At 32.8% G+C, this 16,394-nt stretch overlaps 2 protein-coding genes across 14 annotated transcripts; both read left to right on the top strand.

Moving 5' to 3' along the window:
- Positions 1-2,250: 2,250 nt before the first annotated feature.
- On the top strand, positions 2,251-12,441 carry LOC130419843 (uncharacterized). Its single transcript, XM_056746816.1, has 18 exons — positions 2,251-2,328; positions 3,963-3,987; positions 4,469-4,503; positions 4,998-5,034; positions 5,383-5,550; positions 7,638-7,669; positions 7,776-7,839; positions 8,117-8,320; positions 8,439-8,632; positions 8,729-8,765; positions 8,875-8,918; positions 10,603-10,689; positions 10,880-10,984; positions 11,173-11,277; positions 11,501-11,605; positions 11,788-11,892; positions 12,083-12,154; positions 12,340-12,441. Exons 2-18 carry the CDS (start codon positions 3,972-3,974, stop codon positions 12,439-12,441), a joined length of 1,512 nt encoding a protein of 503 aa, XP_056602794.1. The 5' UTR covers positions 2,251-2,328; positions 3,963-3,971.
- Positions 12,393-15,315, top strand: LOC130420017 (transcription factor SPT20 homolog). Of its 13 annotated transcripts, none has more exons than XM_056747076.1 (9): positions 12,393-12,463; positions 12,655-12,759; positions 12,945-13,046; positions 13,240-13,341; positions 13,527-13,631; positions 13,907-14,011; positions 14,160-14,251; positions 14,337-14,364; positions 14,683-15,315. In XM_056747076.1, exons 1-9 carry the CDS (start codon positions 12,443-12,445, stop codon positions 14,752-14,754), a joined length of 732 nt encoding a protein of 243 aa, XP_056603054.1. In that variant the 5' UTR covers positions 12,393-12,442; the 3' UTR covers positions 14,755-15,315. The 13 variants fall into 13 exon arrangements, with proteins under 13 accessions (XP_056603054.1, XP_056603051.1, XP_056603052.1 ...); XM_056747073.1 differs by having other exon boundaries at positions 13,237-13,341; XM_056747074.1 differs by having other exon boundaries at positions 12,942-13,046.
- The last annotated feature ends 1,079 nt before the right edge of the window (positions 15,316-16,394 follow it).

Raw genomic sequence — 16,394 nt, 5'->3', positions numbered from 1 at the left:
GGGGTCATATTGACCCCAAAGACCAAAAATGTAAACGTGAAACAAGGAGAATGTCTGTATACGGGGACAGTTAGTATTGGTCGTGACTTTGGTGTGCAATTATTACACAATGAAACAGTAAAAGAACACAAAAATCACCACAGTGGTACTATGGGAGAAGTAGAATAAGAATCAGGTGGAGTTTGTAGAAAACAATTTGATTTAATATTTTTATGATTTTTTTAAATATGCCGTACGATAGTATTTGTTGTGACTTTGGTGTGCAATTATTACACAATGACATAGCAAAATAACACAAAAATCACCACAGTGATACTATGGGAGATGTAGAACAAGAATCTGGTGGAGTTTACAGAAAACAATTTGATTTAATATTTTTATTAATTTTTTTAATATGTCTGTAAGTTAGTATTAGTCGTGACTTTGGTGTGCAATTATTACACAATGACACAGTAAAATAACACACAATTCACCACAGTGGTACTAAGGGAGATGTAGAATAAGAATCAGGTGGAGTTTGTAGAAAACAATTTGATTTCATATTATTATGATTTTTTAAATATGCCGTACGATAGTATTTGTTGTGATTTTGGTGTGCAATTATTACACAATGAAACAGTAAAAGAACACAAAAATCCGTGCAGTGGTACTATGGGAGATGTAGAACAAGAATGTGGTGGAGTTTGTAGAAAACTATTTGATTTAATATTTTTATGATTTTTTTAAATATGCCGTACGATAGTATTTGTTGTGACTTTGGTGTGCAATTATTACACAATGAAACAGTAAAATAACACAAAAAACGACACAGTGGTACTATGGGATATGTAGAAGAATAATCTGATGGAGTTTGTAGAAAACAATTTGATTTAATATTTTTATGAAGTTTTAAAATATGTCTGTAAGTTAGTATTGGTTTTGACTTTGGTGTGCAATTATTACACAATGAAACCGTAAAATAACACAATAATCACCACAGTAGTACTATGGGAGATGTAGAACAAGAATCTGATGGAGTTTGTTGAAAACAATTTGATTTTATATTTTTATGAATTTTTTAATAATTCTGTAGGTTAGTATTGGTTGTGACTTTGGTGTACAATTATTACACAATGAAACAGTAAAATAACACAAAAATCGACACAGTGGTACGTGGGTAGATGTAGAAGAATAATCTGGTGGAGTTTGCAGAAAACAATTTGATTTAATATTATTATGATTTTTTAAATAATTCTGTAGGTTAGTATTGGTTTTGACTTTGGTGTACAATTATTACACAATGAAACAGTAAAATAACACAAAATCGACACAGTGGTACTATGGGAGATGTAGAAGAATAATCAGGTGGAGTTTGCAGAAAACAATTTGATTTAATATTTTTAAAATATAGTTTTAAGTTAGTATTTGGTGTGACTTTGATGTGCAATTATTACACAATGAAAGAGTAAAATAACACAAAAATCGACACAGTTGTACTAAGGGAGATGTAGAAGAATAATCTGGTGGAGTTTGCAGAAAACAATTTGATTTTATATTTTTATGAATTTTTTAATAATTCTGTAGGTTAGTATTGGTTGTGACTTTGGTGTACAATTATTACACAATGAAACAGTAAAATAACACAAAAATCGACACAGTGGTACTATGGGAGATGTAGAAGAATAATCAGGTGGAGTTTGCAGAAAACAAATTGATTTAATATTTTTAAAATATAGTTTTAAGTTAGTATTTGGTGTGACTTTGATGTGCAATTATTACACAATGAAAGAGTAAAATAACACAAAAATCGACACAGTTGTACTAAGGGAGATGTAGAAGAATAATCTGGTGGAGTTTGCAGAAAACAATTTGATTTTATATTTTTATGAATTTTTTTATAATTCTGTAGGTTAGTATTGGTTGTGACTTTGGTGTACAATTATTACACAATGAAACAGTAAAATAACACAAAAATCGACACAGTGGTACTATGGGAGATGTAGAAGAATAATCTGGTGGAGTTTGTTGAAAACAATTTGATTTAATATTTTTTTATGATTTTTTTTATGTGTTGGTTAGTATAAGTCGTGACTTTGGGGTGCAATTATTACACAATGAAACAGGTTAACAGCCTGAAAACTTCATATTAATTCACATAATCTTGACTGTAAAACCAGGATCCTAACCGATCGTTACCGTTAAACCCCATGTAGACGCGCATTTTATTTTAAAGCGTAGATAGCGTGACCGCACTTATCCGAACCGCAGATGGCGTGACTCCAGTAGAAAACTGAATACTCAGGGTTTTTGGTTTCAGAACGCGAGGAATGTCAAACCCACGACCGCGGAGTAAGTCAAGCCCATTTCAGAAATCGAGGTATCTTATACTCCGAGTGAGTAACCAGAGTAACATACTCCGTGAACCTAACCTGGTCGGGAGCAGGTTTTATTCCGCAAACGCAGGGTTTGTTACATTCTCCGCCCCCTTTTCGAAGCGCGAGCGGTGTTGAAATGACATACGTCATCTGTTTATTGATTCGTGTTCCTAATCGCGCTCTATTTAGTCACACATAACTTAAAATGGCATGTTCGTTTATTCAGGAACCCATAGAAGAGGAAGCTGCATTAATTCGCAGAGAATTACATTTATGTCGGGAAGGAATTGTGAGGCCCCGTTTGGACGTTTTATCTTAACTTTTAAGGCCAGTTTAAGAAGTATATTTAACATTTCCCAATCAGTCATCCTACTAGCAAGACTATTTTATTTTTTTAAACTTTCCTGAATGAATGATGTTATTGTATTTCTACCACGGCGTTTTAGTGCCACGTTAAAAATAACAAATTCAAGATTACGAGAATAAAGTCGAAATTTTACGAGATTAAAGTCAAAATGTTACGAGAATAAACTCGTCGTAATACCTATTTTATTTTCATGAAAGTTGTAGTTTAAGAGTTTAAATTATGTTTAAGTACAGCATCTGAATCAGTGAGTTAATTCGTAGTTCATGTCAGATTTTGACATTTCGACTTTATTCTCGTAACATTTCGACTTTATTCTCGAAATCTTTTTTTTTACGACGTCGTCGTATATTTCATATTCAGCTGCTGCCAAGATCTTTTTATTGCAGAAGGATATCACCTACATGATAGCGAGAGAGTTAAATATAATTAGCATTTTCACAGTTTCAACAAAATAAATATAAAAGTGATTGACATATAAACTTGCGCATTAACACGTGAAGCACTTTTCTCCCACGCCAACTCTCTTTCTTTTGCTGCTGCGGCTTTGTTGCACTTTTTTCTAAATATCTGCTCATATTCACTGTACGCTTGTAACAGTTCCTTCAATTTGATTGGCGAGAAATAAACAGAGCGCTTTTTGTCACGTGCCGTTGCCATGGTGAATCGTGCTATCTTCACTCAATTGATGATGGCTTTTCATCGCCATGCTACACGCGCGTAACCTAGAGTGAACTTACTCAGGGTTGATTGAACTAACTCAAATCAGCTGGTCTGAAACTGAAAACTCAGAGTAGCGATTCTCTGAGTAAATCAACTCATAGTTCAGATTTTAACTCGGTGTTGGTTGAACTTCCTTATTGAAACGGGCCCCAGGACTTAACAGAAGAGGAAAAAAATGTTTTGTGTTTTGCTGGTAGGGAACCAAAGTGTTTTGGCACCACCTGGTGGTTATTTTGGGAATAATGGGGTGGCCTTTCTTCACAACTTGTAGTACAGAGCATTTTTATATTTGTCATAGTTTTTTAACATTATAAAAAGCTTTGTAAAAACAGAAGCTACATTTTATTTCAAACATGCCCTAGTGTAATATTAACAGTTACCTCGAAATTAAAATCAATGGAACGTCAGATCATCAAGTACATCTTTGCTGGCATGAAAACAGCCCAAAAGGCAACCCAGCTGGGTTAAAGTGAAATTGGATGAGTCATTTTGTTCTCTCAATGTGTTCTCTTTCTGTTTAGGGCAGGAAAATGGAAGATGAACCGAGTAAGTTCCTGATTAGACTTTGTTTTACACTTCAAAATAGCATTATGTGTTTATATTTAGAGTGACCCACAAACATTTCAGCTCTATTGCTTGAAAAGTTATCAGTTTTATTCTACTGTGATGCTTCTATTAAAACTAAGTAGTGGGTATAAGATTGGTCAATGTTGTAACCAGTTTAAACCAATTTAACTTAATGGCCTTTCGTGTAGTGCTTCAAACTCTGATTACAGTTTTGATAGGGTTATTGTTATTATTATGCAAAAGCTATTAAAATATTTTTGTTCATTGAAATAAAATAAAATATAGGCTTTAAAATGTTGTTGAAACCAACGTCTTTTCCACACTTCTCACATGGATGTTTTCGTCTTCTGTACGTCTTAATTATGTTCAGTAGTTTATTCTGTACATAATAATATTTAACTCTGAATTTTAAGGACATACCATGTTCATAACAGCTGTTTAATTTAGATTTTATCTTAAGTTCCAGGACAACTTCAGGACTCACAGAACATTGTGGTAAGTTCGAAAGATATATGTGACCCTGTCTGTGAAATCCAGGCTATAGTCTCTAAATCTAATTACAAGTTAACCAACAAAGTTTAATTTCAAACGTTAATTACATTTTTTGACCATGCATGACTCTTAGTATTAAAGATGCAACGTTATATTTCAAAAATGTTCTTTAATACCCAGCTAAATTCATTTTTTGATTTGATGATTAATATTAGAAAGAGGTTGTTCACCCAAGATAAAAATTCTCATAATTGATGTCATTCATAACCATGTCTTTGTCTTCTGTGGAACACAATAGAAGATATTTTAAGAAATGTCTAGGTGATTTTGTGTCTATACAATGGAAGTCAGTGGGGGGTTAATGTTAACATTCTTCAAAATATCTTTTGGTGTTCTGCAGAAAAAAGAAAGTCAGTCACGGTGAGTGAGTAAATGATGATTTGAGTAACATGTTACTGATGACCTTATTAAGCTCATGATGAATTTTTTCTCTGCAGGACAATAATATCAGTGTCAGTCCACCGCCATGTCAAGGTAGGTTTAAATACCTCTTCTTAAATATAATCTGCAACAGGGATTGACTAACCTGAATTTGGATTATTATCCAAATGATTATTAATTTAAAGTCTCTTATGTGCTATAATAATACAGCACTTTAATAATTTGTAGCGAATGATTTCAAAGACCACTAGGCGTCACCAGACCTCACTTTGAAAATCCTAATCTACAGAACAAGGCATGATTTAACCTCAATTAAGTAAAATATAAATTTTTCAGCTTGTTGTAGAATTCTCATTTGGTACTTTTATGTTTTCTCTACTTTAATGCCTAATACTCATAACATGTTTGATCTTATATCTTTGTTTGTATGTATGCTTTCAGAGCTGAAATCAAAATGCGAACACAAGGAAATAGATGATCTTCAAGAAAAAGAAAGTCTTTGTGAACAACTGCAAAAGGCAAAAAACAAGATAGATCTCTTAAACTGTCAACTGGTGGAAAGGGACAGTGAAATTGCACGTTTGAAACAGCAGCTGGTCCAACATTCAGGTCAGAAATTACTGGTATAAAAGACAAAATTGGGTATTTATATAATCACACAAGCTCAAAATTCCATTGTTGAAGAGCTGTGTGTGCAATTGCTTGAGGAGTTTAATCTTTAAACTTCACAAGTTCATATTAACATGTAATCAGAAAAGATCAATGATAAGAGAATATTTGGCATGATGTCCGCGGGGAGGTTTTGATTACAAAAGCTTTGTCAAATAAACTTCATAGTACAACAGATCCTGATAAGCCACAAGACCAAGGGTTCAGTGACTGCAGTACTAGTAAAATTACTGTATAAACAGCAATAATAAAGGGTTATAGTTTTAAAGAGCATCAAGACTTCTTTTTATAATGGCATTTCACCACAAACAAAAGTAGCATTATACATTGTTTAAGTAAATTGCAGATGCTTTTGTCCAAAACAACCCACAGTGCAGTGTGTTTTTCATGGGATGCTCCACCAGTTGAGCTACAGGTGTCATGCAGGGGCTAACAGACTCTTAACACCCCGGAGTCTCGTGAAGGTAAAGAGTGGTTGGAAAAACACAGAATAATTAGTGCTCAAAAAAGGTTTATCCCGAAACAATGATAAAGCCAAAAAAAAAACGTAAACCGAAACAAGGTTTACCAGAGACTGGTCAAGTTGTGAATACAGGCAAAAACTGAAGTGATAAACTGCTATATTGGGGTACATAGCACAGATCAGGTAGGCCTACGACTAATAATCCACAGGATCAAGACATGGGTAAACAGAGTGCAGGTGATGTTAAGACCAAACAATGAGACAAGAAAACTAACAAGCTTAAATAGTGTCCGGGTAATCAGGTGCAGGTGGCGAAGAAATCAAAGATGGCTTATGGGTAGTGTGGCATAAGGGGAAGTGTAGTCCGTTAAAAGTCCGGTGACAGGGATCGGGTAATCCATAGTGTGAGCGCTGACGTAGGGGGTGTGGCCGGTCGAGGAGATGCAGACATTACAACAGGAACAGTCAGAGTTGCGAGAAGTTTACACAACAAGCTGACAGTTGGCCGTCACACCGTATGCTCCGTATTGTTGCTTCACACCATATGCTCAAGTCCCTAATAGCTGTAAATGTCATTAGTTCCTGCTTCTCTTCACTAAATATCATAACAACTAGTCACTTTGGCTGGCCCTGGGTCTGTGGTAGAACTGCAAAACTATTGGATTTGATGTTGGCCTGTTCAAACTAAATAAGGTAATGTAAAGGCAGAAATGTTTATAGGTGCAAAATATTTATATTCATTCAAAATATTTATATGCAATTTCTAAAACAACTGTATTGCTCCTTTTCTGCATATTTTGTTGAAACATAACGCATACAACATGCCATAAGGAAACACTTATTCAAAACTATCTCAATCTGGAAGTTAGTGCAGTTCTTCCCTTGACAGAAATGGCAATATCATGCTCAAAAAAGTTTTTACAAAAGTTTGAGACACATTTTGTCTATCAAGATAGTCTTCACAAATAAAAGTTTATGATTTTTAAAGCCTGAAAAAGGTTGTCAGAAATTAAAAGCTATCCTTGTTCTGTTATCAATGTTTGAAAACACTAAATCAAAGTCACCACTGCAAGCTTCTCTTTTAAAAAAACTATTTTAAAATGAATTATAATTATTTTCACTGATAAAGTCTGTGGAAAACTCTTAATCCACATTTCTAGGAATTGTACACATGTTGCATCTTTTTTGAGCATGATAATGTCTGAAGTCCCATGTAACAACTTGTTAACACTTTTTTAAGACAAACTGAAGCATGAGTGAAGTGTTATTGATGTGTTTTACGTCGTATGTTGTATAAAAATGTATTATTATTATCTTAACCGCATACCTCTCATATTTCAGGCATTTATCAAAAAATCATTAAAAAACCCACTGACTTTGGGATGAAGAAAAATAAGTAAACTTTCCAAATGAAACACAAAAACTGTTAGTCTTGAGTTTTGTGTCTATCGTAGAGAACTTTACTTTGCATTTTTAAGTTGGCATTGTAATTTTAACTGTAAGCAATAAAAACTGTAATAGTAAAACAAGATTTAAATCTTCATTTTTTGTTTATTCAACCTAGGTCAAAATCAGAACCTTCCACAGAGTACAAAGGTCAGTTTAAAAAGTTGCATTAAATGCTCTTATATATTTTCCTTTTCAAACACCTTTTTTAATGCAAATACTTTGAATTTCACAACACTGTTTTGTGTGTCTGCAGAATGAAAGTGAATGCAAGTCGGGGGGTGAGAGATGGAAAATTGGGAACTTTACACTCAGTGCAGGTAAGTCTTTATTGTATGACTGGGCTCATAAAATGAATGTTAGTTTAATTATGTTCAGTAATCTTTACTTGTGGATTAACATGGATCAGGTTGACTCCTCCTCCACAACACTTCTAAGTGAATCATAAAGAAATATATTTAAATTCTCATTAACATACCATACCTGTATAAGAAATGGATACTAAACACAACTTCATTTTAAATTAATGTAATATTAAGATGTTTCATTTGATCCTTTTTTGTAGTTATGACTGTTTTACTTTAATTCATTTTCCAGGGGGGCTCAAATTGTTCCCAATTTTGGCTGGAAAAACAAACAACTCACACAAGGGATTAATTGACACTCTGATAAACCAAATTCAAGATCTGAAGAATGGTCATACAGTGGATGAGAGTGACATTGTTTTGGTTTTCTGTCCTATTGTTTCTCGAGCTGGAACTGATATTGAGGCAGCAATGAAAAAAATCTATTTCTCTACAGGTTGTCACAAATCACACAGTTTTCAAACATGTAAAAAAATTGAATGTTCTGAAACAAGGTGACACATTTCTAAAGGATTTAAACACATTTTTCTAAATTGTTTAATTTCTTTAAACAGTCTCAAAGATGGTGGTGCTAGTGGTGCTACATCACACATTTGACCCAGAGAAAACTGTACCAGACAGCAGCAGATGTGTCAACAGGACAGATATACTGACAGTGGACTGTCTGTTCTATGAAGACACAGGATTACTAAAGTGTCAGAAAAATGATGATGCAATCGACAAAGTTGTGAACTGGTTAATACAGCAGGTATTTAACAAGCCATATACTATGAAAACTGTCTAAAATGTATCATTTTAAGAAAGCTACTGTTTACTAATAGCGCACGTTGCCATTATTTTGCAGGGGGAGAAGAAAGGTATCAAAGCATGTCGACGGCAAGGTAGTTTAAAGTCACTTTTGTTGTAAATTACAAACATTTGTGTTCATGTGATATTACCTTTTGAGCAGTTACACACTTATAACTTTTAAACTGTCTTTATTTGAAATAGACCACTCATCATATTTCTGGACAGGGTGGTTTGGTCAATCTAAGGTGAGAAAAAACACTTTTTTTCAGTTTAAATTAGAAAAGGCAAAATCTATTTTACAAAACATAATCCTGAGAGAGCTGTGAAACAGTTGTAAAGAACTCAAAAACAATAGATGGAATGTTTAAGGGTACATTTATATGACACCAGTTGAAACAAAAAAGCACTTTTGCACTTTGGCTGTTTATTTACATGGCCACGGTGTCTCGGGCCTGTGAAAAATGTTGATGTCATGCCCACATGTATTATATGTTCAGTCTTTAAGTATGCATGAGAATAACCAAAACAATAATGGCTGACTACAGGATTGTGTTTGTACTACTCAATGTAAAGAGTAGATTTACTGCATCATTATGTCTAATGCAGACAAAGGTCATCTAACAGTGCTTTTGGGTAAACCCGGATATGCATGTGCGGTCATATAGCCGACTGTAGTGCTTCATTACAGAGTGACATCGCCAACTACTGGCCTGCATTCGTAATGCTTAGTTTTTAGATGTTTTTGTGAAGACGGATCATTTTTACAATGTTGTTGAATGTATGTGTAACGTTAAGTAAAACGTGTACATTTTTGCTATATTGTTTTCAAGTATATGTACCCTTGTGTTTTTAACTTTTTAAATATTAAAACTGAAGTACTTCTTCTTTGCTTAAATACTTTTTTACCCTCTGAGGTAAAGAGACAAACAAAGTGAAGTATTCATTCGTATGTTGAATTGAATGTAGAGTTTTGCACAATATTGTGCTATTTCCCTCTGTGTTCATCAGAACAAAGAAATGTATACTGATTTAAAACAACTCGAGGGTACGTAAATTATAACACAATTTTCATTTTTAGGGTGAACTAACCCTTTAAGTGTAATCAACATCCAAGGTGCCTTTTTGAGCAGTTTTCCACTATGGAGATTCAAGAAGTTGCCGTTACTCTTACGCATTTGCCGGCTACTTTGGATTTTGGGCTCCTAATGGCAGATACTGGCTTTATTTTACTTCTTCATTAATTTGGAGATTAAATGTTAAATCATTAGAATCTAAAAGTGTCTTTTAAAACAGTAATGTTATGTGCTATTCATTTTGAAAAAATGTGCGATTCAAATATTTATTAATTAATCGATTCACAGCACTCATACACTTCTCCACACTGTTAGACCTAATGTTGTTTGTACTTTAAAGTAATTATGAGTAATATTGGGGATTTTGCATCCATAAAATAAAAATCTTGGTTTGTTTAACTTGTTAAAAAACATAATCCATAAACTTGCGAAGTTGCAATGAACTTGATATATGTTACAGCCTGTTTATGGTTCATAGGTCTTGGATTTCAAACATTTTTGATTGTTGAAAGGATAGTTCACTTTAGAATGAAAATTCTATCATCAATAACTCACCCATGAGTCGTTTCACAACTGTAAGAAAAATATATATATGCTGTGTTTAGGCCTGATATGTTTCTTTGTCATCAACAATATGTGTTTTCAAAATTGTGGACAAATTATATAAATTTACAGGATTTTACAGGTTTTTATTAATCTTGTCAGGAAGTGTTTAAAGAAATCCCATCTAAGAGTTATAGAAGATGTTTTTCAATTAAAGTTAAAAATATATGCAATATATTTAACCGCAATATCTATAACAAAATAAAGTAACATTCATTGTAATAAAAAAGTTTAACTCTCACATACTTTACAGCAGAAGGTGGAAAAGAAGACTCAAGAATCAAAGGACAGTCAGCATCACCAGTCAGCAGCGAATAAGATGAATACGAGTTCACAGGAGGTTACTGTATTTTTATTATTCTTTTCATGATGTCTTTAGAGAATTTACATCATAGAGTGGTAAGATATTTTTGAGACCAATTTACCAATATATGCAATATTTTGTTATAGATATAACAGTAAAATATAAAGTCAGTGTACTGGAATTTCACATTCATTATAATAGAGATTAACTCTCAAATACATTACAGCAGAATGGCGGAAATTCTCCACAGCTGGAAAAAGAGAATCAAGAATCAAAGGAAAGTCCGCATCAGCAGTCAGCAGCGAATAAGATGAATACGAGTTCACAGGAGGTTATTTTAGTATTATTATTCTTTTCATCAAGTCTTTAGAGCGATAACATAATAGAGTTATAAGACATTTTTTAGTTCAATTTACCAATATATACAATATTTTGTTATAGATATAACGGTAAAATATTAAGTCAGCGCACTGGAATTTCACATTCATAATAATAGAGATTAACTCTCACATACAACAGCAGAATGGAGGAAATTCTCCACAGCTGGAAAAAGAGAATCAAGAATCAAAGGACAGTCAGCATCACCAGTTAGCAGCGAATAAGATGAATACGAGTTCACAGGAGGTTATTGTAGTTTTATTATTCTTTTCATGATGTCTTTAGAGAATTTACATCATGGAGTTATTAGACATTTTTTGAGATCAAATTACCAATACATGCAATATTTTGTTATAGATATAACAGTCAAATATAAAGTCAGTGTACTGGAGTTTCACAAATATAAAGTCAGTGTACTGGAGTTTCACATTCATCATAATAAAAAGTTTAACTCTCACATACATTACAGCAGAATGAAGAAAATTCTCCACAGCTGGAAAAAGACAATCAAGAATCAAAGGAAAGTCAGCATCACCAGTCAGCAACGAAAAAGATGAATTTGAGTTTACAGGAGGTTACTGTATTTTTTTTCATCAAGTCTTTAGAGCGATTACATCATGGAGTTATAAGACATTTTTGAGTTCAACTCACCAATATATTCAATATTTTGTTCAAGGTATAACGGTAAAATATAAAGTAAGCACGCTGGAATTTCACATTCATTATAATAGAGATTAACTCTCACATACATTACAGCAGAATGGAGGAAATTCTCCACAGTCGGAAAAACAGAATCAAGAATCAGAAGACAGTCAGCATCACCAGTCAGCAGCGAATAAGATGGATTCGAGCTCACAGGAGGTTACTGTATTTTTATTATTGTTTTCATGAAGTGTTTAGAGAATTTACATCATAGAGTGGCAAGACATTTTTGAGTTCAATTTACCAATATATTCAATATTTTGTTATAGAAATAACAGTAAAATATAAAGTCAGTGCACTGGAATTACACATTCATTATAATAGAGATTAACTCTCACATACTTTACAGCAGAATGGAGGAAATTGTCCACAGTCGGAAAAAGAGAATCAAGAAACAAAGATGAATTTGAGTTTACAGGAGGTTACTGAATTTTTTTTTCATCAAGACTTTAGAGCAATTACATCATAGATTTATAAGACATTTTTGAGTTCAACTCACCAATATATTCAATATTTTGTTCAAGGTATAACGGTAAAATATAAAGTAAGCACGCTGGAATTTCACATTCATTATAATAAAAAGTTTAACTCTCACATACTTTACAGCAGAATGGAGGAAATTCTCCACAGTCGGAAAAAGAGAATCAAGAATCAAAAAGAGAATCAAGAATCAAAGGAAAGTCAGCATCACCAGTCAGCAGCAAATAAGATGAATACGAGTTCACATGAGGTTATTTTAGTTTTTTATTCTTTTTGTTAAGTCTTTAGAGCGATTACATCATACAGTTATAAGACATTTTTGAGTTCAATTTAACAATATATCCAATATTTTGTTATAGATATAACAGTCAAATATAAAGTCAGTGTACTGGAGTTTCACATTCGTCATAATAAAAAGTTTAACTCTCACATACATTACAGCAGAATGAAGAAAATTCTCCACAGCTGGAAAAAGACAATCAAGAATCAAAGGAAAGTCAGCATCACCAGTCAGCAACGAAAAAGATGAATTTGAGTTTACAGGAGGTTACTGTATTTTTTTTCATCAAGTCTTTAGAGCGATTACATCATGGAGTTATAAGACATTTTTGAGTTCAATTCACCAATATATGCAATATTTTGTTATAGATATAACGGTAAAATATAAAGTAAGCACGCTGGAATTTCACATTCGTTATAATAGAGATTAACTCTCACATACTTTACAGCAGAATGGAGGAAATTGTCCACAGTCGGAAAAAGAGAATCAAGAATCAGAAGACAGTCAGCATCACCAGTCAGCAGCGAATAAGATGGATTCGAGCTCACAGGAGGTTACTGTATTTTTATTATTGTTTTCATGAAGTGTTTAGAGAATTTACATCATAGAGTGGCAAGACATTTTTGAGTTCAATTTACCAATATATGCAATATTTTGTTATAGAAATAACAGTAAAATATAAAGTCAGTGCACTGGAATTACACATTCATTATAATAGAGATTAACTCTCACATACTTTACAGCAGAATGGAGGAAATTGTCCACAGTCGGAAAAAGAGAATCAAGAATCAAAGGACAGTCAGCATCACCAGTCATCAGCGAATAAGATGAATTCGAGTTTACAGGAGGTTACTGAATTTTTTTTTCATCAAGACTTTAGAGCAATTACATCATAGATTTATAAGACATTTTTGAGTTCAACTCACCAATATATTCAATATTTTGTTCAAGGTATAACGGTAAAATATAAAGTAAGCACGCTGGAATTTCACATTCATTATAATAAAAAGTTTAACTCTCACATACTTTACAGCAGAATGGAGGAAATTCTCCACAGTCGGAAAAAGAGAATCAAGAATCAAAGTACAGTCAGCATCACCAGTCAGCAACGAATAAGATGGATTCCAGCTCACAGGAGGTTACTGTATTTGTATTATTGTTTTCATGAAGTGTTTAAAGAATTTACATCATAGAGTGGTAAAATATTTTTGAGATCAATTTACCAATATATGCAATATTTTGTTATAGATATAACGTCAAGATATAACCTCAGTGCACTGGAATTTCACATTCATTATAATAGAGATTAACTCTCACATACTTTACAGCATTAGATATAACGTCAAGATATAACCTCAGTGCACTGGAATTTCACTTCATTATAATAGAGATTAACTCTCACATACATTACAGCAGAATGAAGGAAATTCTCCAAAGTCGGAAAAAGAGAATCAAGAATTAAAGGACAGTCAGCATCACCAGTCAGCAGTGAATAAGATGAATACGAGCTCACAGGAGGTTACTGTATTCTCATTATTCTTTTCATGAAGTGAAATAGAAGTTAAAGAAGATATTTTTTAATTTACGTTATACAGTAAATGTAAAAATTTTAACAGTCACATCTATAACCAAATACAGTCAGTGATCTTGACATTCATTATTACAGACACTGAGAGAGTTTTTGTCATCTTCAAGGGATAAGGGAGGAATGGTTATGCATTCAAAAACTGTAAATATTTGTACACAAGCTTATCTGAAGTAAGCTGTATGATGATTTGGAATAGTTTGCAGAGTGTCACATTTTGTCACATTTATTAAAACAAAAATGTATTATTTTCTCTAGGGAAATAAACAGGGATCTTCAAGTGACAGTAGGTTATAATTACATTTCTTCAATAAATCTTAATTTGGATTCTGTAGTGTATGACTTCCCATGAAGAAATTAAAAGCAACTCAAATGTATTAATATAATACAATCAGTATATTAATTCAAAAATATTATTTAAATGTAATTATTGATCATACAAACAGATTCATATTTTTTTTCAGAATTTCAGAATTAAGTAAATCCCAGTGCTAGGAATTATTTTAATTTAAACTTTCATACAAAGAATAATTTCTAACACAGTTTTTTTTGTTCCTAAACATGTTAGACTGAAGCATACTTGAGAGTTCTATTTTTCTGACAGTTGTCTCCCCAGAAATGCAGCAGATGGGATCATGTTCCTAGTCCATCCGACTGGAGACACAAACATGTCTGATGTGGATGTTCCCTGCAGAGACAGTTTGTAGAAGTGGACATTTATAAATAAATATTAATTGTTCAGATTTCTTGCTTAGATTTAATTTGTAAACTAGTCTATTGGTTGTACCCCACAATGCAAATATACAGTAAGGCAAAAATGCAACTAATACTGTCCAGCCAGTTATTACAGTATACACCCCTTCAATGTGATAGAAAACTCTTCCGTTTTGCACCGGTGTCCTGATCAGCCTTTGTCAGGGTTTACTATATGTTAAAGAAACAAGTTGCTCAATACAGTAACCCTTACATATTTTACTGAGATATTGTGCAATGGTTAGGGATATTATTAGCTCTTTGGTGATATGTAAGTGTCTAAGTAAACGTGTGCAAATAAGTAATAGCCTCATTAACAATTATTAAACAGGTGAAGTTAATGCCTAAAATATTAAATGAGTGCAATGTATGTAATGACAAATGAAAAGGATTCAGATTTATCATTTTAGTTGATATGTACTAATAAACACATCTCAATGACAAATTAAAGAAATATCCAAAGGAATAAATTAAGTGTTTGCAACTCTGTGCCGTCCCCTTCTCTATGTTATGTATTGATAAACTGTCTGCTACTGTACCTATTTTTGGCTGATAACTCTGTTGATTCAATACCGATCATTACACATAAAGTGTTAAAAAAGTATATTTTTTTTACTTTAATTTATGTTTCATTTATGTGAATTTTAGACACTTATAGGGGACACAAGATGCTTGAAGTATCACAGGATTCATAATGTAAGGAAAAAATCTTTGTACAGTGATTTTTCCCAGCAAAATGTGTTCCTCAACATCTTTTGTCAGTGCTGGAATAGCAATCCAGTCAAAGAGGATTTCCATAAACCAAACCAAGATTGAAGAGAATATACAGTATGACCCAACAGAACTGTGACTACTGAATAATAATGAATATTTTAGATGTTAAAGAGAATCAGTCATTATTAGTAACAAAGCACCAAGCACAATTTTTAAAAAGCACGGCAAAAGAGACCTATGAATTTCTGGTTTGTATGTACAACTTTGGTGTGAATCTTATACAGCTGGTTATTTTTAAAATTTTGTCTGTGTAGCTGTTGGTTGAAATTGTTTCTTTAAGACATGTGGTTATGAGTGTAATAACAAGAAAATCATAATTTCAGAAGCCTAATTGAAATGAAAGGTTTATTTGTATATACATTATATATAGATTAATTTTATGTTATTTTCTATAATATTTTATCCACTGAGTATCAGAGACTGTTGTTTGCAGTTGTGCTGTATAAACGAGTTAATGGATAATTATTCAGTTAAAAGCATTTATTTTTATTTAAGTAAAAAATTATGATGACAAATGTGATTAAATTCATGCAATGGTTATGGTAAAATTCGTGAATAAGTTATTTACTATCATTTATATTAAGTTTGTTTATGGGCTAGTTGTCATATCTCTTTAAATTTTAAGCGCCCCATCGTTGACATGACTGCTTGATTGGCGTCGCTCCGGTGAAGCTCACTTCAGCTATAAAATGAGAATAATAAACTACCACTCCCAGTCGGGTAGAGGAGGCTTCCCCACAACACTAACACAGACTGACAGTCGAACATGTTACAATTTATATTTTTAAT

This window comes from Triplophysa dalaica, chromosome 4 (genome assembly GCF_015846415.1).
Source record: "Triplophysa dalaica isolate WHDGS20190420 chromosome 4, ASM1584641v1, whole genome shotgun sequence".
NCBI lineage: Eukaryota > Metazoa > Chordata > Actinopteri > Cypriniformes > Nemacheilidae > Triplophysa > Triplophysa dalaica.
Note: the sequence above shows the minus strand (reverse complement) of the source record. Positions and strands in the feature narration are given on the sequence as shown.